At 44.3% G+C, this 25,337-nt stretch overlaps 2 protein-coding genes across 7 annotated transcripts in view; one reads left to right on the top strand and one right to left on the bottom strand.

Moving 5' to 3' along the window:
• LOC115187605 (bromodomain-containing protein 9) overlaps positions 1 to 15,701 on the bottom strand; it is a 20,991-nt gene extending 5,290 nt beyond the window's left edge. For 2 of the 6 annotated variants that reach the window (XM_029746564.1, XM_029746563.1), the window contains exons 1-13: positions 15,526 to 15,701; positions 14,843 to 15,063; positions 14,434 to 14,595; positions 13,899 to 14,037; positions 13,427 to 13,484; positions 11,097 to 11,241; positions 10,548 to 10,658; positions 8,995 to 9,194; positions 7,334 to 7,469; positions 4,432 to 4,507; positions 4,078 to 4,173; positions 3,710 to 3,842; positions 3,372 to 3,483 (exon numbers count right to left, since the gene is read on the bottom strand). In XM_029746564.1, coding sequence (XP_029602424.1) covers positions 3,372 to 3,483; positions 3,710 to 3,842; positions 4,078 to 4,173; positions 4,432 to 4,507; positions 7,334 to 7,469; positions 8,995 to 9,194; positions 10,548 to 10,658; positions 11,097 to 11,241; positions 13,427 to 13,484; positions 13,899 to 14,037; positions 14,434 to 14,595; positions 14,843 to 15,063; positions 15,526 to 15,574 — 1,638 coding nt within the window. In that variant the 5' untranslated portion in view covers positions 15,575 to 15,701. The remainder of the gene's footprint in view (positions 1 to 3,371; positions 3,484 to 3,709; positions 3,843 to 4,077; positions 4,174 to 4,431; positions 4,508 to 7,333; positions 7,470 to 8,994; positions 9,195 to 10,547; positions 10,659 to 11,096; positions 11,242 to 13,426; positions 13,485 to 13,898; positions 14,038 to 14,433; positions 14,596 to 14,842; positions 15,064 to 15,525) is intronic. The other 4 variants (XM_029746568.1, XM_029746567.1, XM_029746569.1 and 1 more) reach the window with 3 other exon arrangements.
• Positions 15,668 to 25,337, top strand: LOC115187610 (pachytene checkpoint protein 2 homolog). Its single transcript, XM_029746578.1, has 14 exons — positions 15,668 to 15,767; positions 16,194 to 16,287; positions 16,676 to 16,826; positions 17,491 to 17,614; positions 17,729 to 17,784; positions 18,000 to 18,090; positions 18,343 to 18,415; positions 18,666 to 18,729; positions 18,830 to 18,916; positions 19,573 to 19,679; positions 20,000 to 20,153; positions 23,762 to 23,874; positions 24,022 to 24,091; positions 24,283 to 25,337. The coding sequence occupies exons 2-14, from the start codon at positions 16,196 to 16,198 to the stop codon at positions 24,376 to 24,378; spliced, it is 1,278 nt and encodes a 425-aa protein (XP_029602438.1). The 5' UTR covers positions 15,668 to 15,767; positions 16,194 to 16,195; the 3' UTR covers positions 24,379 to 25,337.

Below are 25,337 nucleotides of genomic sequence, written 5' to 3'. Positions count from 1 at the left end.
TTCTACCACTAGTTAAAACTAGTTAACATAATGTATATATACACCCAGCTTCTACCACTAGTTAAAACTAGTTAACATAATGTATATATACCCAGCTTCTACCACTACTTAAAACTAGTTAACATAATGTATATATACACCCAGCTTCTACCACTAGTTAAAACTAGTTAACATAATGTATATATACCCAGCTTCTACCACTACTTAAAACTAGTTAACATAATGTATATATACACCCAGCTTCTACCACTAGTTAAAACTAGTTAACATAATGTATATATACCCAGCTTCTACCACTAGTTAATATAATGTACATATATATATACCCAGCTTCTACCACTAGTTAAAACTAGTTAACATAATGTATATATACCCAGCTTCTACCACTAGTTAAAACTAGTTAACATAATGTACATATATACCCAGCTTCTACCACTAGTTAAAACTAGTTAACATAATGTATATATACACCCAGCTTCTACCACTAGTTAAAACTAGTTAACATAATGTATATATACACCCAGCTTCTACCACTAGTTAAAACTAGTTAACATAATGTATATACACCCAGCTTCTACCACTAGTTAAAACTAGTTAACATAATGTACATATATACCCAGCTTCTACCACTAGTTAAAACTAGTTAACATAATGTATATACACCCAGCTTCTACCACTAGTTAAAACTAGTTAACATAATGTATATACACCCAGCTTCTACCACTAGTTAAAACTAGTTAACATAATGTATATATATACCCAGCTTCTACCACTAGTTAAAACTAGTTAACATAATGTATATATACCCAGCTTCTACCACTACTTAAAACTAGTTAACATAATGTATATATACACCCAGCTTCTACCACTAGTTAAAACTAGTTAACATAATGTATATATATACCCAGCTTCTACCACTAGTTAAAACTAGTTAACATAATGTATATATACCCAGCTTCTACCACTACTTAAAACTAGTTAACATAATGTATATATACACCCAGCTTCTACCACTAGTTAAAACTAGTTAACATAGTGTATATACACCCAGCTTCTACCACTAGTTAATATAATGTACATATACCCAGCTTCTACCACTAGTTAAAACTAGTTAACATAATGTATATATACACCCAGCTTCTACCACTAGTTAAAACTAGTTAACATAATGTGTATATATACCCAGCTTCTACCACTAGTTAAAACTAGTTAACAATGTATATATACACCCAGCTTCTACCACTAGTTAAAACTAGTTAACATAATGTATATATACACCCAGCTTCTACCACTAGTTAAAACTAGTTAACATAATGTATATATACACCCAGCTTCTACCACTAGTTAAAACTAGTTAACATAATGTATATATACCCAGCTTCTACCACTAGTTAAAACAATGTGTATATATACCCAGCTTCTACCACTAGTTAAAACTAGTTAACAAAATGTATATATACACCCAGCTTCTACCACTAGTTAAAACTAGTTAACATAATGTACATATACCCAGCTTCTACCACTAGTTAAAACTAGTTAACATAATGTATATATACACCCAGCTTCTACCACTAGTTAAAACTAGTTAACATAATGTATATATACCCAGCTTCTACCACTAGTTAATATAATGTACATTACCCAGCTTCTACCACTGGTCCCCCCCCCAGACAGGACCCACACAGTGTGCTTTAGGAAGTCATGTGTGACGGTGTCCCCCAGACAGGACCCACACGGTGTACTTTAGGAAGTCATGTGTGACGGTGTCCCCCAGACGGGACCCACACGGTGTGCTTTAGGAAGTCATGTGTGACGGTGTCCCCCAGACGGGACCCACACGGTGTGCTTTAGGAAGTCATGTGTGATGGTGTCCCCCAGACGGGACCCACATGGTGTACTTTAGGAAGTCATGTGTGACGGTGTCCCCCAGAAGGGACCCACACGGTGTGCTTTAGGAAGTCATGTGTGACGGTGTCCCCCAGACGGAACCCACACGGTGTAATTTAGGAAGTCATGTGTGACGGTGTCCCCCAGACGGAACCCACACGGTGTGCTTTAGGAAGTCATGTGTGACGGTGTCCCCCAGACGGAACCCACACGGTGTAATTTAGGAAGTCATGTGTGACGGTGTCCCCCAGACGGAACCCACACGGTGTGCTTTAGGAAGTCATGTGTGACGGTGTCCCCCAGACGGGACCCACACGGTGTGCTTTAGGAAGTCATGTGTGACGGTGTCCCCCAGACGGGACCCACATGGTGTACTTTAGGAAGTCATGTGTGACGGTGTCCCCCAGAAGGGACCCACACGGTGTGCTTTAGGAAGTCATGTGTGACGGTGTCCCCCAGACGGAACCCACACGGTGTACTTTAGGAAGTCATGTGTGACGGTGTCCCCCAGACGGGACCCACACGGTGTGCTTTAGGAAGTCATGTGTGACGGTGTCCCCCAGACGGGACCCACACGGTGTGCTTTAGGAAGTCATGTGTGACGGTGTCCCCCAGACGGGACCCACATGGTGTACTTTAGGAAGTCATGTGTGACGGTGTCCCCCAGAAGGGACCCACACGGTGTGCTTTAGGAAGTCATGTGTGACGGTGTCCCCCAGACGGAACCCACACGGTGTACTTTAGGAAGTCATGTGTGACGGTGTCCCCCAGACGGGACCCACACGGTGTGCTTTAGGAAGTCATGTGTGACGGTGTCCCCCAGACGGGACCCACACGGTGTACTTTAGGAAGTCATGTGTGACGGTGTCCCCCAGACGGAACCCACACGGTGTGCTTTAGGAAGTCATGTGTGACGGTGTCCCCCAGACAGGACCCACACGGTGTACTTTAGGAAGTCATGTGTGACGGTGTCCCCCAGACGGGACCCACACGGTGTGCTTTAGGAAGTCATGTGTGACGGTGTCCCCCAGACGGGACCCACACGGTGTACTTTAGGAAGTCATGTGTGACGGTGTCCCCCAGACGGAACCCACACGGTGTGCTTTAGGAAGTCATGTGTGACGGTGTCCCCCAGACAGGACCCACACGGTGTACTTTAGGAAGTCATGTGTGACGGTGTCCCCCAGACAGGACCCACACGGTGTGCTTTAGGAAGTCATGTGTGACGGTGTCCCCCAGACGGGACCCACACGGTGTGCTTTAGGAAGTCATGTGTGACGGTGTCCCCCAGACGGAACCCACACGGTGTACTTTAGGAAGTCATGTGTGACGGTGTCCCCCAGACGGGACCCACACGGTGTGCTTTAGGAAGTCATGTGTGACAGTGTCCCCCCCAGACGGCCCGGGTCAAAGGTAGAGCCCTAGATAGGGCATAGGGGGCCATTTGGGGCCCAGCCTGTATGAGTGGTTAATGGGGTACAGACCTGTCTGATCTGGTAGACAGCCTTAGAGTGATCCCCTGCAGTCATCTTATCCAGCAGCCCGTCAACCAAACGCTTAGTAACGTTCCCACAACCTTTAACAAACTCCTGAATACTGGAATGAGGAAGGAGACAGCATTTACACAGAGTATATATATACTACAATGTTAAGGCTTTTTCATACAGCACGTTAGATGTGCACTGCAGGTAGGGTTGCAAAATTGCGGTAAATTTCCCCAAAATCCCAGGATTTCCTTATTATTGCATCCTGATTCCAGGAATGGTCCGATGGGAACCCTAACTCCAGTAATGATGCGAGTGCTGCTACAGCATTGACTAACCTGAGAGCACACTGTACCCCAGTCTCATCCCCGTAGGCTGAGTACAGCAGGTCCATCTCATCAGGCAGCAGGTCTGGGTAGATGGAGTTGTTCTGCAGGGTCTGGGTGTTATAGGTACTGCTCAGGAACGTCACTACACACACACACACACACACACACACACACACACACACACACACACACACACACACACACCGAGCAGAAGAAGGAAGACTTGGAAGAAATTCTCTCTCATCATAGCCAACATTATGAAAGACAGAAACTAGAACTTCTAAGCAGCAGGAGGTCACATTGACTTTTTACATTGTCAGGACATGTATCAAACGTGTTAGCTAACAGCTAAGCAGCTTTGCACTTTCTATACATACCCTTGTGTCTCCTGTCATCTTTAAAACCCAGTGTTGTTAATCCAGGTAGGAGCTTATTGGACAGAGAGCTCAGGTCCACAGGGTGGGTCTCCTCCTCTGGGAAGCAGAGACAGAACAGGTACTTCCCTCTGTGTCATGTAGTACAGAACATCTTGGACATTTATCAGATACAGTACATCTATACAGGTTCTATATCTGTGTCCCAAATGGCAGCCTATTCCCTATGTAGTGCCCTACTTTTGACCAGGGTCCATAGGGCTTTGGTCAAAAGTAGTGTACTATATAGGGAATAGGCTGCCATTTGGGACTGTGAGTTTCCCACTGGATAATACCCTAGAAAAGTAGGGAACAAACCTTTTGCTTCTGGATTCAGCTGATTCACTACAGTGTACAACAGATTACCATCAGGCTCTTTCCTCAGGTAACCCATCTGAAAATACAGGGACACAAGAACCATGTGGTCACAGGGACACAAGAACCATGTGGTCACAGGGACACTAGAACCATGTGGTCACCGGGACACTAGAACCATGTGGTCACAGGGACACTAGAACCATGTGGTCACCGGGACACTAGAACCATGTGGTCACCGGGACACCTAGAACCATGTGGTCACCGGGACACAAGAACCATGTGGTCACAGGGACACTAGAACCATGTGGTCACCGGGACACAAGAACCATGTGGTCACCGGGACACTAGAACCATGTGGTCACAGGGACACTAGAACCATGTGGTCACCGGGACACTAGAACCATGTGGTCACCGGGACACTAGAACCATGTGGTCACAGGGACACTAGAACCATGTGGTCACCGGGACACAAGAACCATGTGGTCACAGGGACACTAGAACCATGTGGTCACCGGGACACTAGAACCATGTGGTCACCGGGACACCTAGAACCATGTGGTCACCGGGACACTAGAACCATGTGGTCACCGGGACACCTAGAACCATGTGGTCACCGGGACACCTAGAACCATGTGGTCACCGGGACACCTAGAACCATGTGGTCACCGGGACACTAGAACCATGTGGTCACCGGGACACTAGAACCATGTGGTCACCGGGACACTAGAACCATGTGGTCACCGGGACACTAGAACCATGTGGTCACCGAGACACTAGAACCATGTGGTCACCGGGACACCTAGAACCATGTGGTCACCGGGACACTAGAACCATGTGGTCACCGAGACACTAGAACCATGTGGTCACCGGGACACCTAGAACCATGTGGTCACCGGGACACCTAGAACCATGTGGTCACCGGGACACTAGAACCATGTGGTCACCGAGACATTAGAACCATGTGGTCACCGGGACACTAGAACCATGTGGTCACCGGGACACCTAGAACCATGTGGTCACCGAGACACTAGAACCATGTGGTCACCGAGACACTAGAACCATGTGGTCACCGGGACACTAGAACCATGTGGTCACCGAGACACTAGAACCATGTGGTCACCGAGACACTAGAACCATGTGGTCACCGAGACACTAGAACCATGTGGTCACCGAGACACTAGAACCATGTGGTCACCGAGAAAACTGAACATAGATCAACCCTGGCATCCACTTTAAATATCCATCTATTAAACCTGACTCAAAGCCAGGGATTCGAACCAGCAACCCTCCGCTTCTCTAACCTCTAGGCTAGCAGTCATATCTGATTAAAACAGACACTGTTGTATTGAGTACAGTACCTTGGGCTTGGGAATATAGCAGCTGATCATTATATACAGTGTTAATCTTGATTTAACACGTTTTTGATTACTACATGATTCCATATGTGTATTTCATAGTTTTGAAATCTTCAGTATTATTCTACAATGTTGAAAACAGTAAAAACAAAGAAAAACCCACTTGAAGAAACCTTTGACTGGTAATGTATACACTACCGGTCAAACGTTTTAGAACACCTACTCATTCAAGGGTACTATTTTCTATATTGTAGAATAACAGTGAAGACATCAAAACTATGAAATAACACATTTGGAATCATGTAATAACCCCAAAAAGTGTTAAACAAAATCAACATACAGAAGATAGCCCTATTTAGTAAAAGACCAAGTCCATATTAAGGCAAGAACAGCTCAAATAAGCAAAGAGAAACGACAATACATCATTACTTTAAGACATGAAGGTCAATCAATACAGAAAATGTAAAGAACTTTGAAAGTTTCTTCAAGTGCAGTCGCAAAAACCATCAAGCGCTATGATGAAACTGGCTCTCATGAGGACCGCCACAGGAATGGAAGACCCAGAGTTACCTCTGCTGCAGAGGATAAGTTCATTAGTTACCAGCCTCAGAAATTGCAGCCCAAATAAATGCATCACAGAGTTCAAGTAACAGACACATCTCACCATCAACTGTTCAAAGGAGACTGCGTGAATCAGGCCTTCATGGTCGAATTGCTGCAAAGAAACCACTACTAAAGGACACCAATAAGAAGAATAGACTTGCTTCGGCCAAGAAACACGAGCAATGGACATTAGACCGGTGGAAATGTGTCCTTTGGTCTGGAGTCCAAATTGGAGATTTTTGGCTCCATCCGCTGTGTCTTTGTGAGACTCCGTGTGGATGAACTGATGATCTTCGCATGTGTATTTCCCACGGTAAAGCATGGAGGAGGTGGTGTTATGCTGTGTGTGTGCTTTTCTGGTGACACTGTGATTTATTTAGAATTCAAGGCACACTTAACCAGCATGGCTACCACAGCATTCTGCAGCGATACGCCATCCCATCTGGTTTTGGACTATCATTTGTTTTTCAACAGGACAATGACCCAACACACCTCCAGGCTGTGTAAGGGCTATTTGACCAAGAAGGAGAGTGATAGAGTGCTGCATCAGATGACCTGGCCTCCACAATCCCCCAACCTCAACTAAATTGAGATGGCTTGGGATGAGTCGGACCGCAGAGTTAAGGAAAAGCAGCCAACAAGTGCTCAGCATATATGGGAACTCCTTCAAGACTGTTGGAAAAGCATTCCAGGTGAAGCTGGTTGAGAGAATGCCAAGAGTGTGCAAAGCTGTCATCAAGGTAAAGGGTGGCTATTTGAAGAATATCAATTTGTTTAACACTTATTTGGTTAATACATGATTCCATATGTGTTATTTTATAGTTTTGATGTCTTTACTATTGTCTACATTCTAGAATAATAGTGAAGAATTAAGAAAAACCTTGGAATGACTAAGTGTCTCCAAACTTTTGACTGGTACTATATATATATATATATATATATACCTTGGAGTTGGGCATGTATCGGTTGATGCGGTCGTGTGCTTCATCTGCAGCGTGCTCCACCAGGGCCAGAACGTGTTCCTCCGCTGTGCTGTCAGTCAGGCTGCAGGCGTTCCCCTCTGGCTCATACAGGTAACAGCTGGGACCACAGAGATGCACAATGTTACTCCACAGATCACTGGTTAATACAGGTAACTCCTGGGACCACGTTCTGCCGCCCTAGGCGAGACAAAAAAAATGCCGCCCCTACAAGAATAGTCCCAGTAAGCAAAATTACGTTGAAAAGACGTCTAAAATAGGTATTTTTTCCAGATGTTAAGGTTTAGGTTCTGAATAAAAGGTGATTTTCAGTTCTAAATGAAAATTGAAAAGATTATTTAAATTATTTAATTAATAGAGATATATTTTTGGGCCAAATCAAGGCTCGTCCAGACCGGACAAAATCTGAAACAAACAGAAGTGTATGATGGGTTCAGAGTTGATCCAGACTGGACTAGAACACAACGTCCGTGTAAATCAAGGCTAAATCAAAAAAAGACGTCAGCATCGGTCTGTGCTTACTGAGGTATAGTGGCTTTATTCATCCTGATTCCTGTCACTAATCAATTTGTCTCTTTAAGCTCTGAATATCAGCTACCCAACTTCATCAGAAGGAGTTATCCTGAGCCTATTTGCAATGTGTTTACACAGCGGGAAATGCAGAAGTGTTTAATGTTTTGCTATGATCAGCTCGTAAAAAAAATTGATGGATACAAACATGAAACCACTGATCATGACAATTTAGCCCACGGGATGAAACTCCTGGACAAAAGTTGTGAGTAGCCTGATTGTCCATTTTACTTTGACCTGTCCTGTTTTGTTTTTTTTACTTTGACCTGTCCTGTTTTTTTTTTTTTTTACTTTGACCTGTCCATGTTTGTTAACATGTCAGCACTTTTTTTATTTTGATTAGGCACCATTTAGGCTATTTGATGGGAGAAACCTGCACGATATAAAACGTTTCCATCTCATTACATTGTCATCCATTATATCTCCAGCCTGTAGGCTACAGAAAAGGACACCTACTCTTTCTACCTATATCTGTTACATGATGGTAGATTATTTTATTGACGGAATGTTGGTGGTGCGCCGCAGCGACCCTGGAGAGGCATGCTGGGAATGGACAAGATAAATATTTTGAGACTCTTCCTTTGACAAAGTGGGCACTGCTTATCATAGGGCGGAATCAGCTCTCACCTAAAAAGCCCTTATGCCACTGACAGAAAATGTCATTGTTTTTGGGCAGAATTATGTGAGGTTTTATGTGTTGTTGGAAATGCGTCTTGGTCAGTTTAGCTCAGAAATTGCTAAACTCATAGGCGGCTGCCTAATCCTGCCTAATGAGCGGGCCGGCCCTGGCTGGGACCACAGAGATACACACTGTTACTCTACAGTTTATGGTTATGTAGCATGTTGGATGGAACATGTAGGATACATGAGTCCTACAATGAGCACCATACAGCAGTGGTTTATGGGTCTCATCCATCACATTGTACCAAGCCTGGGATAACAGAAGGGACTACATGAGCAATGACGTCATGTGCACACATGGAGTACATGATGCATGAGACCAACATCTACCGAAGTCAAGACACTGGACTAGAGAGTAGGCCATTCCATTCTACCTGATGACTTCCTTCATATCTTTGATGTCTTTGGGCTGCTTCTTGGATTTCTTGGCCGACGCCGACTCCACGGGCATGGGGATGACCTCCGGAGGGGGCTCCTCAGACGCCACGTCCTCGTCCCCTAAAATGGCCGCCTGCTGAGAGAAATCCATGTCCTGCATGAAAGACATGCTGCGCTTCAGTGCTAACAGCCGCTCCTGTAAACAGAGCAGAGCCACAGAAAAAGAGCCAGAGAGAGAGAGAACCACAGAAAGAGAACCACAGGGAGAGAAAGAGAACCAAAAGGAATTGCTTTATACTCCATCTGCCACAACTCAGCCAGAGAGTGATAGGATGGCTGGTGGGATGGGATGGCTGGTGGATGGGATTGTCTGGTAGGATGGCTGGTGGGATGGCAGGATGAGATGGCAGGATGGGATGGCTGGTAGGATGACTGGTGGGATGGGATGGCAGGATGGGATTGTCTGGTGGGATGGCTGGTGGGATGGGATGGCTGGTGGATGGGATTGTCTGGTAGGATGGCTGGTGGGATGGCAGGATGGGATGGCTGGTAGGATGACTGGTGGGATGGGATTGGCTGGTGGGATGGTGGTGGGATGGGATGGCTGGTGGGATTGCAGGATGGGATGGCTGGTGGGATGGTGGTGGGATGGGATTGTCTGGTGGGATGGGATTGGCTGGTGGGATGGGATTGGCTGGTGGGATGGGATGGCTGGTGGGATGGGATGTCAGGATGGGATGGCTGGTGGGATGGTGGTGGAATGGGATGTCAGGATGGGATGGCTGGATGGGATGGTGGTGGAATGGGATGTCAGGATGGGATGGCTGGTGGGATGGTGGTGGGATGGCTGGTGGGATGGCTGGATGGGATGGCTGGTGGGATGGGGGTGGAATGGGATGTCAGGATGGGATGGCTGGTGGGATGGTGGTGGGATGGCTGGATGGGATGGTGGTGGAATGGGATGTCAGGATGGGATGGCTGGTGGGATGGCTGGTGGGATGGGGGTGGAATGGGATGTCAGGATGGGATGGCTGGTGGGATGGCTGGATGGGATGGGGGTGGAATGGGATGGCTGGTGGGATGGGATGGCTGGTGGGATGGTGGTGGAATGGGATGTCAGGATGGGATGGCTGGTGGGATGGGGGTGGTGAGTCTAACTGCAATGGTGATGATTGTTAGGAGGGAAAACATTGATCAAACATCTTGAGTCACACGTCTGCCTTCTATCTGCTTAGTTGTTCTACAGTCTCCTGAACGCTCCAGAAATATACAAGGACGTTACAGTGTGGTGTGTCTGTTTGAAGTAAAACCACACAGAGGCAAATCTGTTTCACAAAGCCAGAGAGGAAGAAGAATGACCAACATGTGAAATGACATAGAGAGAACAGAAAAGGACAAGACAAGGGGAAACAGGACTCCACCAGTGAAGACATCTGTCACAGGAAAGGGAAATACATGAAATGGATGGGTTATGAACATCAACATGCACAACAAATCATACACTGACAATGACACCTCCATCTCTACTTGTAGAGACACTACTCATTACTTTGCTCATCATCTTGAAGCCAGTGTGCAGCAGTTTCTTGGCAGCCTTGTAGTAAACGGTCTCTGGACGGTTATACACCATGGCATTATCACACATCAGCTTGAAGTCCGCCTGCAACAGAGGAAGCAACCGCTTTACAACAACAAGCTCTCCGTCACTCACTTACAAATACAAAACTCATACAAATACTTCAACACAAATATTTGTTTCATTGAAGCAAATAAATATCCTCCTTTGAAAATACGATCAATGTTATGAATGTGACCATCATGTACAGCACACACATTCCTTTCCACAAGTTATATCAACGTGATAATACCAAGGCTCTTTCACAATTCATCTTTCCCTGATTCCTGTATCTTCTATCCTTGTCACCTTGTCAAAATGCTCAAGGGGAGGCACGTTGGACCTTCTCCTCCAATACAGTTGAGAAAGAGGTGAGGAATCACTGAAAGACGTATTGAGGTACATCTCAAAATTCTAATCATGACAGTTCCTGTGATCTGTGATGGACAGATCGCCATGTGGTCGCTTGTAGCATCACCTCACCTTGAACTCTGTGACGGTTTTGTACTCGTTGTCTGTGATCTTGTCGTTCATGGTGCTGAAATCCATGGGGTGTTTGATTATCACAGAGTAACCTGGAGCGATGGCGTCTGTTACTGGGAAAGTGAAGAAGCCATGGGCATCCTTCCTGGAAAGACAAGACAAACAGAATTCTTAGTACCGACTGAACTGACTTTCATGTCACCAACAGGCATAATCCAGAGATGTTTGTGGATCTGTCACTGAACACATTTACATGCGCACAGTATTCCGGATAGTAGCTCATATCCCACTTAAGGTCTTATTCGGGGAAAGCTGTTTACATGCACCTTTGATATCTCGCTCACGAGTATCACTGTGGCCATGAATAAACAGAATAATCCTCATTTAAATTCATATGGGTTAAATGGAATAGTAACTGAAATCTGGACACTGACTGTAGGCTTATAACTTCTCATATGTAGAGTAATATAATATTAACTCCTGCAGAATTATGCATTTCTTAAAGTAAAATTATAAAACAAATGCTAATTTTGTCTCGGGAACAAGAGTGGAGAAATATGATTGAATTCTTTCAGCATCTCTTGAGAAAATGTGACTGTGCGTGTAATATTTGACACGGTTATGCAAGCAGACAGTACTTCAACCACCTAAAATAAGCACCTAAGATGAAAGGGAAAGAGGGAGACCTAGTCAGTTGTACAACTGAATGCATTCAACTGAAATGTGTCTTCCACATTTAACCCAACCCCTCTGAATCAGATGGAAGACTTATAAGCAATGTTTCATGGTTTTCTCAGCTTTTCATTTCCTTAAAACCGGTCAAACGGATGACATTTGGACATTTTGCACAGGACCAATCTTTCCAGTGTTTTGGTGTTATTGCGTTTTCTCCCTGGTCCCTAAATGCAGAACTAAAACGAAACAGACAATGTTACCGGTGTTAACTAGATTACTGATGCATTCCTTCTATCAGTGTAAGACATTCTGGTGAGCCCTACTTTATTTAGTCTCCTGGGGAAACAAGACATGACAGAAAACAAGCTGCATGTATCTAACTATAGTTGACAAATGGCCTACCAAAATGTAGGAAATTATAATATGGCCTACCAAAATGTCGGAAATTATAATATGGCCTACCAAAATGTAGGAAATTATAATATGGCCTACCAAAATGTCGGAAATTATAATATGGCCTACCAAAATGTTGGAAATTATAATATGGCCTACCAAAACGTAGGAAATTATAATATGGCCTACCAAATGTAGGAAATTATAATATGGCCTACCAAATGTGGGAAATTATAAGCAGAAACGTGTCTAAATTGGGGGTGAAAGTAGCCAGTAGGCTATATGGTCCAGTATGGAGTACAGCTAAATGATTTATTATGGTGGATGGAACTGCACAGGTAGCCTACGTTCTGAAGTGAATTGTTTGATGAAAACATCATCACACAACACTCATGATATGTGAAACTGAGCCTGACAGCGCAGAACGTGAAAAACAACACTCATGATATGTGAAACTGAGCCTGACAGCGCAGAACGTGAAAAACAACACTCATGATATGTGAACCTGACAGCGCAGAATGTGAAAAACAACACTCATGATATGTGAACCTGACAGCACAGAACATGAAAAACAACACTCCTGATATGTGAACCTGACAGCACAGAACATGAAAAACAACACTCATGATATGTGAACCTGACAGCACAGAACATGAAAAACAACACTCATATGTGAACCTGACAGCACAGAACATGAAAAACAACACTCCTGATATGTGAACCTGACAGCACAGAACGTGAAAAGCAACACTCATAATATGTGAACCTGACAGCACAGAACGTGAAAAACAACACTCATAATATGTGAACCTGACAGCACAGAACGTGAAAAGCAACACTCCTGATATGTGAACCTGACAGCACAGAACATGAAAAACAACACTCATGATATGTGAACCTGACAGCACAGAACATGAAAAACAACACTCCTGATATGTGAACCTGACAGCACAGAACATGAAAAACAACACTCATGGTATGTGAACCTGACAGCACAGAATGTGAAAAACAACACTCATGATATGTGAACCTGACAGCACAGAATGTGAAAAACAACAGTAAACGGGATGAGATGTTGACATGCCACAGTATCCCGTCTAAGATCAGCATATCCCAGGCATCTTATCCTGGTTTTTCATAACCAGGATACAAACTGATATGTTTATACGTGTCAACTCAAAAACAGAATACTTGAGCATTCCGAATAATAACGGGATATTGGTGTTCATGTAAACGTGGCCAATGTTGTCAGAGAGCCTTACCTCTGAAGCTGGCGCAGGAAGTGTTCCAGGAGCTGCTGTCGAGGGGTGCACTCACTCTCTGAGGGAAGAGACAAACATACAATCACAACCTGTTTTACATTAGCCTTTAACACCTCAGATTACTATGGGTGTACAATGTAAGTTATGATTAAGCAATAAGGCCAGAGGGGGTATGGTATAAGACCAATGTACCACGGCTAAGGGCTGTTCTTACACATGACACAATGTGGAGTGCCTGGATACAGCCCTTAGCCGTGGTAACAAACCCCTGAGGTGCCTTATTGCTATTACAAACTGGTTACCAACGGAATTAGAGCAGTAAAAATACTTTTTTTTTGTCATACCCGTGGTATACAGTCTGATATACCACAGCTGTCAGCCAATCAGCATTCAGGGCTGGAACCACTCAGCTTATAATCAGTAATAACATGTGTAATAACATAACAACACAAGAGAACAGCTAGATTATTACCCGGGGCTGTCCTGCAAGCCCTGACAGGCCGGTCTCCTTGTTGCTCCACCTCTACCTTGATGTTGGGGTGAAAGTGGTCCATCACCTCTGGCTCCATCTCAGACCTCTCCCTCTTCCTCTTCTTCTCCTCCTGCTGCTGCTGAGACAGACCTCATTAAACTACTGGAGATGGCCCTATGATCTCCTATCTATTATGGTTAGGGTTAGTGTTACTGCTACAAGTACAGTGTATGAATGAGTAATTAGAATACATGCTTGACTGTAGCAACGGCAGTAATGTACAGTGTTGCCAAACACTGTATTATTTACTTCACTATCTCCTATAGGACCAGGAGGTCTCCAGTTCCACTATCTCCTGTAGGACCTGGAGGTTTCCCGACTATGTGATCTCCAGGAAAACATTATAGGCTCTAGGGATCAAGTAAGCTTGCTGCAAGTAAGCATTTCATAGGATGCTGTATACCATGTGTATCCTGTACATACGACTAATACAACTTGAAACTTGAGTAATTAAAACCCCAAAAACGTGTCTCACCTCAAAACTAATACCAATGTTTGGTATCTTTGGCAGCATGAAAGGCTCGACTGCCACACCAGTGTGACTGGGCACAACACTGGGCAGGCCTACACCACTGGCAGAGGCAGTAGCAGCCTCTGATTCATTCTGCTCCCGCTCTCTCTTCTTCCTCTTCTCCTCCTGTCAAAGATTACACATTCATTGATTGATTATTGTTTTTTTGTCCTTAAATGACGACCTAGCTCACGACCTAACGTCATGTTATATGGTATGCTTTATATGAAAGGTTAACTCCCAAGTTGCACCATATTCGCTTTATAGTGTGCCCACCTTCTTACCAAGGCTCATATGGGTCTGGCCAAAAGGAGTGCACTATATAGGGAACAGGGTGCCATTTGGGCCAGACCCTTGTTCCCCTCATACTCACCTTCCGTCTTCTCCTCTCCTCATCATCTACGTGTTTGTCTTTCTCTTTCTCAGACTTTTTCTTCTTCTTCTTCTTTTTGTCCTTGTGGCGCTCTCGTTCATGGTCTGACCTGTCGTCGTAGTAACTGGAGTCATGGCCGGAGCCTGAGAGTTCTGTGATCTCACTTCCTCCCACTTTGAGCACCAGCTTCAGCTGCTTCTCAAAAGGCTTGTCCTCACAGTCTGAAAACAGAGACCACATTTAGCTGAGTGATGGGTCATACCCAGTGCAAGATCAACAAGCATGATGTGTCATCATCCTAGCAGAAGATGTGGTGTCATCATCCTAGCAGAAGATGTGGTGTGTGTTACTGTGTAATAAGTGATGATAAACATTTGCTACCCATCATAGATATCTATCTGCAGGGCAATGCTACCACTACGACAGGATAAACTGGCTAGCTGGCGTTAATGCCAATATGATGCATACTCAATCTTGATAAGACCTGATACACATCCGTCATAATATTTATTGGTAATGCTTATGGCAGCAAGCAACATAAGTTGAGGAATAGTAAGTTAGCACTAGCACTGCAGGACGATTCAGTCAGCTGGCCAGTAAGTAGGATAACGTTAACTGCTAGCTAGCTAGGCTAGCAAAAAGGGACAAAGCCAGGCTTTGAATTGTTTTCTTTGCTCACTTACCATCAACTGTTCTCCACTCCGGCTTGTGCTTTTTATGCTTCTTCCCCATGTTTGTTGTGTTTAAATTAAGCGAAAGCGTCTAGTAATTAGGTATCTGTATCTAATAATTGTTTGCATTAAAATGCGATCCATACCCCGATAACCCGGAAGTACATTTCCCACAACAACGCATCTACTTCAGGTTCAACAAAACTGCGCGCTAAATTCGAATGACGTTCAGTCCATTCCGTACCAAAACTAAGGTAAGCAATTTTGTGTAAACTTCTTGAATGAAAGCTTAACAAAATAAATGACGAATCGTAATAGCTGTATTACACACGTAACACTAGTAACATCACGTGCTAGTGAGATCTAGCAACAGAATAAAGCGTGTCACTCTGCGACTTTAACTAGTAACGTCCGTGTAGCTAGCGAACATTAGCTAGGTAGCTAAATGCTGTGAGCGTGATGCTTTGCATTGAATGTGTTGTTGTCATACTAGCTAGCTAATTATACTTATTTTGTTGTAAGTTCTAAAGGCAGATAGTTGATAAGTACTTCTTATGCATGTTGGTGATGTCAACATGTCATGTGTACTGCTGCCGAGACATTACATTAGACTGAGCAAGGAGTTATTGTATTTCCACCCGAAAATGATTTAATTTTGACATACATTTTAATCTCTGAAGGTATGGAGGGCGACAGAATGGAGGTAGGGGATCTGAAGCAGAACCCCAACGACATGAACAACATCCATGTGGAGGTTCACGTCAAATCTACCAGGTTCTAACTAGCTAGTGTATCTTCAAAAGCTCTATTCACACTGAACTGGTATTACAGTACTAGGGAAGGAAAGTGTCCCAAATGGCACCCTGTTCCCTATAAAGTGCACTACTTTTGAAAAGGGCCCTCCCTAAATAGTGGGCCCTGTCAGCCCTTGTCAAGAGTAGTGCACTATATAGGGAATATGGCTGCCATTTGGGACACTGTCCGTTATGTAATGATTTACCCCAGCATGTTAGTCTTTTCAAAGTTGTATTCATGACATGCTTCCATTCCTTTCTCCTTGTCCCTAACAACACTGCTCTCTGTCGTTCTTTGCCTCTCTCTCTCTTTCTCTCTCTCTCTCTCTCCTCTGTCTCTCTCTCTCTGCGTATTACACTGACTACAGCACTGCGAAGAGGTCTGACGTGAAGATGCACGTCTTGACCCTGCTGAACCGTCATCGCATGGTGTTCGGGGCTTACAGGTGGACAGAGTTTGACGAGGACTTCCTTATCAAACACGTCCAATCAGTGGCCATAGTGGATGCTGAGAGAAAAGTGAAGTACTGTGACAGCCTGCCGTCATGTACTGTTGTTCTCATTCTTCCCTCTCTCTCTAGCTGCTTAGATAATGTCCCGTAGGAACTCACTAGAACATACAGTACAGTCTTAGTGGCACATTAATAAGACATTTTCAGCTGTATGTTAATGCAACATGGGATGAGTCGGGTGGGTATAATTTGTGGAACGTTCCAACAGCAATCTGTTCCAAAAACTTCGTAAGTAACAAGGTTGCCAACAAACAACGACAAGTTGTATAGCGGCAGAATAAGATACCTGGTAGGGAGTGGGCTATTTCATTAAGGTTTTCACTCACCACATTTATTCTGAAAAATGTCTGTCCTCACTCTGGTAGCCTATGGACAAACATCAAGAATACGCTAAGTGGTTGGTTGATGCCTATTCGGCAGCTAGTTAGCTAGGTGAATTGATCATGCTACTTTGTATGTGTTGTTTGTTGGAAACCTTGTACTTTACAAAGTTTATGGAACAGATTCCTGTTGGAACGTTCCACAAACTATACCCACCCGGATGAGTCCCAAATGTCACCCTATTCCTTATCCAGTGCACTACTTTAGACCTGAGCCCTGTGGGCCCTGGTAAAAAGCAGTAGTGTACTATAAGACACATGTCTGATGTTTGGGTTGTTTTCCTCCTGCAGCCCATAGATCTGAAGAGCTGCAGTCTGTCCATCCACATCTTCACCCTGAATGATGACGGGCCCAGCACTCTGAACCTGGAGGAGGAGGAGCTCTCTGCAGCCAATCACTGGCTCTTACCAGCCGGTGGGCGGGCCCATGTTAACAGAGATTCTACTAATTGACTGTTCTATATGTAGTTCTATGGTTGTTTTCTTCTAAATCGATTCATATACATGATTACACCCTTGTGTCTTTCAGCTGAGTTCCATGGCATCTGGGAGAGTCTGGTGTATGAGAGCGGGGTCAAAACACAAGTAAGAAACATTTAGGATACGTTCCAAATGGTACCCTACGGGCCCCATAGGGCTCTGGTCAAAAGTAGTGCACTACATAGGGCATACGGCTTCATTTGGGAATCAACCTTAATACCCTTGTGTTATTAACAGAGTGATATAGATAGATGCCAGTGGTACTACATTGATTGAATTATTTGAACTCCATGCTGTCGTCTTCCTCTTTTCCCCTCTAGCTGTTGGATTACGTCTCAACCACAATTTACTTCTCTGACAAAAACGTGGACAGCAACCTGATCTCATGGAACCGAGTTGTCCTGCTTCATGGTAACAGAAACAGGATCTTGTTAACTTCACACATGAATATAATAATATATATGATATTATGATATAATACGATAATAAAATATAGTAGTAACTTTGATATTAATGTATAATATCCTATTATTATTCCAATCCTCAATATGCTGTATATAATATGCCTCAAATATGGATGTGTCAACTATAATGCACATACATGTGATATCTGTAAAAAGCGATATGATTTAGATTGTGTGTGTATATTTGTGGCCACATTAGGACCCCCGGGCACAGGGAAGACATCTTTGTGTAAAGCTCTGGCCCAGAAGCTGTCAATCAGACTATCAAACCGGTAAGAGAGAGCTCTCACTCTGAGGAAAGGGCTTTGGCAGAATCTTGTTGTGGAATGTTTTTCACCACCTCCACCACGTACTGTATTCCCCAACGTAAATGTACATATTGTCCTGGTTTTACCTTGTATTTTAACTTCAATGTTTTGTCCCCTATTCATCAATGCAATATCCATGTATTTCAGTGTCTTATGACGTCCATGTGGGTTCTATCAACTTTAACTTCAACTTCCTGTCCTATTCTTCCTGCAGGTACTCTTATGGGCAGTTTGTTGAGATCAACAGCCACAGTTTGTTCTCCAAGTGGTTCTCTGAGGTACAGTTGGCTCTTCCCTCTTCTCGTCTTATTGAATTTACTGGAATAAATGATTATTGGTATTGTTTGACTGTAAACAGGTAATGCGTCTTTCTTCCAGAGTGGTAAACTGGTCACTAAGATGTTCCAGAAGATCCAAGAGCTGATAGATGACAAGCAGGCTCTGGTGTTTGTTCTCATCGATGAGGTAAAGCATGAATAGCCTACAACAGTGGTCCAGAGCTTTTCCTGGTCAGGAACAACTCCAGGCCCCAGTTAACTGGGCCCTGCAGTTGTAGGAGTTAACTGGGGCCTGGAGTTGTAGGAGTTAACTCCTACAAATGTGACTGCGGGGCCCAGTTAAAGCCTACAAATGTAACTGCGGGGCCCAGTTAAAGCCTACAAATGTGACTGCGGGGCCCAGTTAAAGCCTACAAATGTGACTGCGGGGCCCAGTTAAAGCCTACAAATGTGACTGCGGGGCCCAGTTAACGCCTACAAATGTGACTGCGGGGCCCAGTTAACGCCTACAAATGTGACTGCGGGGCCCAGTTAATGCCTACAAATGTGACTGCGGGGCCCAGTTAAAGCCTACAAATGTGACTGCGGGGCCCAGTTAAAGCCTACAAATGTAACTGCGGGGCCCAGTTAACGCCTACAAATGTGACTGCGGGGCCCAGTTAACGCCTACAAATGTGACTGCGGGGCCCAGTTAACGCCTACAAATGTGACTGCGGGGCCCAGTTAATGCCTACAAATGTGACTGTGGGGCCCAGTTAAAGCCTACAAATGTGACTGCAGGAAGTTAAAGCCTACAAATGTAACTGCGGGGCCCAGAGTAACTCTGTGTTGTTTGATGACCAGGTGGAGAGTCTGACAGCAGCGCGGAACGCCTCCCAAGCCGGAACGGAACCCTCAGACGCCATCCGAGTGGTCAACTCTGTCCTCACACAGCTGGACCAGATCAAGCGGTCAGTCAGACATGTTCAGTTCATCTGCTGTGGTGGGTCACACATTAAGCCCCATAGATTCAGAGGCAACAACTCATGAAAGCACTGTTTAACATGACTTCCTATTACTGGTCAAAAGTAGAGCACTATGTAGGGAATAGGGGGCCATTAGCCCTATGGGCCTTGGTCAAAAGTAGTGCACTATATAGGGAATAGGGGGCCATTTGGGATACATACATGTTCTCTACAAGCGGCTGTGGAATTCTACCACTTCATCCTCCGTCCTCCAGTGTGTTGGTGTGTATGTGGTTTAGCCCAGCTGATCTTCCTGTATATCCCAGGCATCCTAATGTTGTGATCCTGACCACCTCCAACGTGACAGAGAAGATAGACCTGGCGTTTGTGGACAGAGCTGACATCAAGCAGTACATTGGCCCTCCATCTGTAGAGGGCATCTTCAACATCTACCTGTCCTGCCTGGAGGAACTCATGAAGGTAAAAACACACCAATATCTCTCTGTCCTGCCTGGAGGAACTCATGAAGGTAAAAACACACCAACATCTCTCTGTCCTGCCTGGAGGAACTCATGAAGGTAAAAACACACCAACATCTGTCTGTCCTGCCTGGAGGAACTCATGAAGGTAAAAACACACCAACATCTACCTGTCCTGCCTGGAGGAACTCATGAAGGTAAAAACACACCAACATCTACCTGTCCTGCCTGGAGGAACTCATGAAGGTAAAAACACACCAACATCTACCTGTCCTGCCTGGAGGAACTCATGAAGGTAAAAACACACCAACATCTCTCTGTCCTGCCTGGAGGAACTCATGAAGGTAAAAACACACCAACATCTCTCTGTCCTGCCTGGAGGAACTCATGAAGGTAAAAACACACCAACATCTACCTGTCCTGCCTGGAGGAACTCATGAAGGTAAAAACACACCAATATCTCTCTGTCCTGCCTGGAGGAACTCATGAAGGTAAAAACACACCAACATCTACCTGTCCTGCCTGGAGGAACTCATGAAGGTAAAAACACACCAACATCTACCTGTCCTGCCTGGAGGAACTCATGAAGGTAAAAACACACCAACATCTCTCTGTCCTGCCTGGAGGAACTCATGAAGGTAAAAACACACCAACATCTCTCTGTCCTGCCTGGAGGAACTCATGAAGGTAAAAACACACCAACATCTGTCTGTCCTGCCTGGAGGAACTCATGAAGGTAAAAACACACCAACATCTACCTGTCCTGCCTGGAGGAACTCATGAAGGTAAAAACACACCAACATCTACCTGTCCTGCCTGGAGGAACTCATGAAGGTAAAAACACACCAACATCTCTCTGTCCTGCCTGGAGGAACTCATGAAGGTAAAAACACACCAACATCTGTCTGTCCTGCCTGGAGGAACTCATGAAGGTCAAATCAAATTTATTTATATAGCCCTTCGTACGTCAGCTGATATCTCTAAGTGCTGTACAGAAACCCAGCCTAAAACCCCAAACAGCAAGCAATGCATGTGAAAGAAGCACGGTGGCTAGGAAAAACTCCCTAGGAAAAACTCCCTAGAAAGGCCAAAAACCTAGGAAGAAACCTAGAGGAACCAGGCTATGAGGGGTGGCCAGTCCTCTTCTGGCTGTTCCGGGTGGATATTATAACAGAACATGGTCAAGATGTTAAAATGTTCATAAATGACCAGCATGGTCAAATAATAATAATCATAGTAGTTGTCGAGGGTGCAACAAGCACGTCCGGTGAACAGGTCAGGGTTCCATAGCCGCAGGCAGAACAGTTGAAACTGGAGCAGCAGCACGGCCAGGTGGACTGGGGACAGCAAGGAGTCATCATGCCAGGTAGTCCTGAGGCATGGTCCTAGGGCTCAGGTCCTCCGAGAGAAAGAAAGAGAGAATTAGAGAGAGCATATTTAAATTCACACAGGACACCGGATAAGACAAGAGAAATACTCCAGATGTAACAGACTGACCCTAGCCCCCTGACACATAAACTACTGCAGCATAAATACTGGAGGCTGAGACAGGAGGGATCAGAAGACACTGTGGCCCCATCCGATGATACCCCCGGACAGGGCCAAACAGGCAGGATATAACCCAACAATTAGGAGGCCTGCGTCTTGTGACCGTAGCGTACGTGTAGGTATGTACGGCAGGACCAAATCGGAAAGATGGGTAGGAGCAAGCCCATGTAATGCTTTGTAGGTTAGCAGTAAAATCTTGAAATCAGCCCTTGCCTTAACAGGAAGCCAGTGTAGGGAGGCTAGCACTGGAGTAATATGATCACATTTTTTGGTTCTAGTCAGGATTCTAGCAGCCGTATTTAGCACTAACTGAAGTTTGTTTAGTGCTTTATCCGGGTAGCCGGAAAGTAGAGCATTGCAGTAGTCCAGCCTAGAAGTAACAAAAGCATGGATTAATTTTTCTGCATCATTTTTGGACAGAAAGTTTCTGATTTTTGCAATGTTACGTAGATGGAAAAAAGCTGTCCTTGAAACAGTCTTGATATGTTCTTCAAAAGAGAGATCAGGGTCCAGAGTAACGCCGAGGTCCTTCACAGTTTTATTTGAGACGACTGTACAACCATCCATTAATTGTCAGATTCAACAGAAGATCTCTTTGTTTCTTGGGACCTAGAACAAGCATCTCTGTTTTGTCCGAGTTTAAAAGTAGAAAGTTTGCAGCCATCCACTTCTTTATGTCTGAAACACAGGCTTTTAGCGAGGGCAATTTTGGGGCTTCACCATGTTTCATTGAAATGTACAGCTGTGTGTCATCCGCATAGCAGTGAAATTTAACATTATGTTTTCGAATGACATCCCCAAGAGGTAAAATATATAGTGAAAACAATAGTGGTCCTAAAACGGAACCTTGAGGAACACCGAAATTGACAATTGATTTGTCAGAGGACAAGCCATTCACAGAGACAAACTGGTATCTTTCCGACAGATAAGATCTAAACCAGGCCAGAACTTGTCCATGTAGACCAATTTGGGTTTCCAATCTCCCCAAAAGAATGTGGTGATCGACGGTATCAAAAGCAGCACTAAGATCTAGGAGCACGAGGACAGATGCAGAGCCTCGGTCTGACGTCATTAAAAGGTCATTTACCACCTTCACAAGTGCAGTCTCAGTGCTATGATGGGGTCTAAAACCAGACTGAAGCGTTTCGTATACATTGTTTGTCTTCAGGAAGGCAGTGAGTTGCTGCGCAACAGCTTTTTCTAAAATGTTTGAGAGGAATGGAAGATTCGATATAGGCCGATTAGTTTTTTATAATTTCTGGGTCAAGATTCGGCTTTTTCAAGAGAGGCTTTATTACTGCCACTTTTAGTGAGCTTGGTACACATCCGGTGGATAGAGAGCCGTTTATTATGTTCAACATAGGAGGGCCAAGCACAGGAAGCAGCTCTTTCAGTAGTTTAGTTGGAATAGGGTCCAGTATTCAGCTTGAAGGTTTAGAGGCCATGATTATTTTCATCATTGTGTCAAGAGATATAGTACTAAAACACTTTAGTATCTCCCTTGATCCTAGGTCCTGGCAGAGTTGTGCAGACTCAGGACAATGGAGCTTTGGAGGAATACGCAGATTTAAAGAGGAGTCCGTAATTTGCTTTCTAATGATCATGATCTTTTCCTCAAAGAAGTTCATAAATTTATCACTGCTGAAGTGAAAGCCATCCTCCATTTGCGAATGCTGCTTTTTAGTTAGCTTTGCGACAGTATCAAAAAGAAAACTGTCTGTCCTGCCTGGAGGAACTCATGAAGGTAAAAACACACCAACATGTGTATTTAATGAATACAGTAGGACCTCTTTGGGAATGGAGGTCATTTGGAACACTGAGTTGTCTGTAACTTTGAAATGTGCTGAAAAATGTGTCTGTCTGTAACTGTGGGGTTCGTATCTTTTGATTTTCTACCGTAGGATACAGTTCTTCTGACCAAAGTTACTGAGCTGTCCTTTAACTGACATGATTGTGTTCAGTACCAGGGTCTTCACAAAGGTGTTGCACCGAAACCTCAATAAATACGCAGAGGTAAAAATCATGTGTGTGTTATTTTTCCTTTTTCTACGTTGTGTCTAGTGCCAGATCGTGTACCCCAGACAGCCACTGCTGACCATGTTTGAGCTGGAGACCATGGGCTTCAGGGAGAGCAAGGTGTCAGAGCTCAGCCTGGTTCTCAGGAACATCGCCATGTGAGTCCCAGTCCTCTGTAGCGCTGCCGTTCATATCTCAGACCTGCCACCAAGCTACTTCCCTTGAGAAGTGTGTGTGTGCGTTGGATTGTATCAGAGTAGAATTGAATGATGTTTTATGCTTATTTCTCTTGTTGACTTTTCCAGAAAGAGTAAGGGTTTCAGTGGAAGAGCGCTGAGGAAACTACCCTTTTTGGCCCATGCTCTTTTTGTGAAGGTTTGTAGACGTTTTCAAATGTTTCACGTAGAATGCAAACAGTTTTAAACATTTTTTTTATTTTAAACATTAATTCAATGGGAAGATATTTTGATCTAAAATAAACTGTAGTATTTTCATATGGAAAGAGTGCTTCTCATTGCGTTCCTATGCAACACCAATCTGACTTGTCTATGATTCCTTGTTACCAGACCCCGACTGTGTCCCTGGAGAGGTTCCTGGAGGCCATGGACCTAGCAGTGGACAAACAGATAGAGGAGAGGGACAACCTGGTCAACTGTCTGTGATCTACAGTGGCACTGTCTCAAATAGCACCCTATACCCTTTATAGTGTCTGTAGGGACCTGGTCAAAAGTAGTGCGCTAAGATGGAATAGGGTGCCATTTGGGACTTGTCTCAGACAGTCTGGACCTGTTTTACCCAACGGTTGATTGAAACTGTCTCTTCTGGCATTTCATGTACATTTTATTTCCTGGTTAAACAATATACATTTATAATCATATTTTTCTAACCACAATGTTGACCAAACCAATTTAGTTTTCTCGCAGACAGTGTGTGAAAGGAAAGCCATTTTACCATTAGAGTACTATATTAAAGATGGCAGCCATCAAGCAGTCAGTCATGTTCTGTGGAGACTTCCTGAAGTCTGTGTTGCTACTGCCCAGCGTCATCAACATTAGGTGCATTCTCAGCACATTTTAAAAAGCAACAGTATGAAGCTTGAGATGCAGTCCTCTCTTGATACGTGTGACTATACGGCTTTCATTTCCTAACCCAAGACAGCGTGTCCCGAATGGCACCCTCTTCCCTATGCAGTGCACTACTTTGGACCGGGGCCCATAGGGCTATGGTCAAGCGTAGTGCACTATATGAGGGAATAGGGTGCGACATGGGAGACGCCCCATATGTTGTTTACAGCACATGTATTCATTACTCTGTCTGCTTGTCTGATGTTTTCTATGTGAGCATGCTGTTTCCTATAAGTTTCAGTAGGTGCTATTAGAAACAGTCTTTCTGCTATTGTAAATGAATGCAAATGCCCCAAATAGGAGAGCTTCAATGGAAATGTACAAATTCTGATTTAATTTCTAAATCCCTGGATGTTTTTTTGATACTCAAGGATGTTCCATGTATTGTATGCTGCCATCATATGGTCTTTTCATTCAAACTCAGGATACACATGTTCATAACTGACCTTGTTTATTTATACACTGCTCAAAAAAATAAAGGGAACACTTAAACAATA

The sequence above is a fragment of the Salmo trutta genome, unplaced genomic scaffold, assembly GCF_901001165.1.
Source record: "Salmo trutta unplaced genomic scaffold, fSalTru1.1, whole genome shotgun sequence".
Taxonomy (NCBI): domain Eukaryota; kingdom Metazoa; phylum Chordata; class Actinopteri; order Salmoniformes; family Salmonidae; genus Salmo; species Salmo trutta.
Note: the sequence above shows the minus strand (reverse complement) of the source record. Positions and strands in the feature narration are given on the sequence as shown.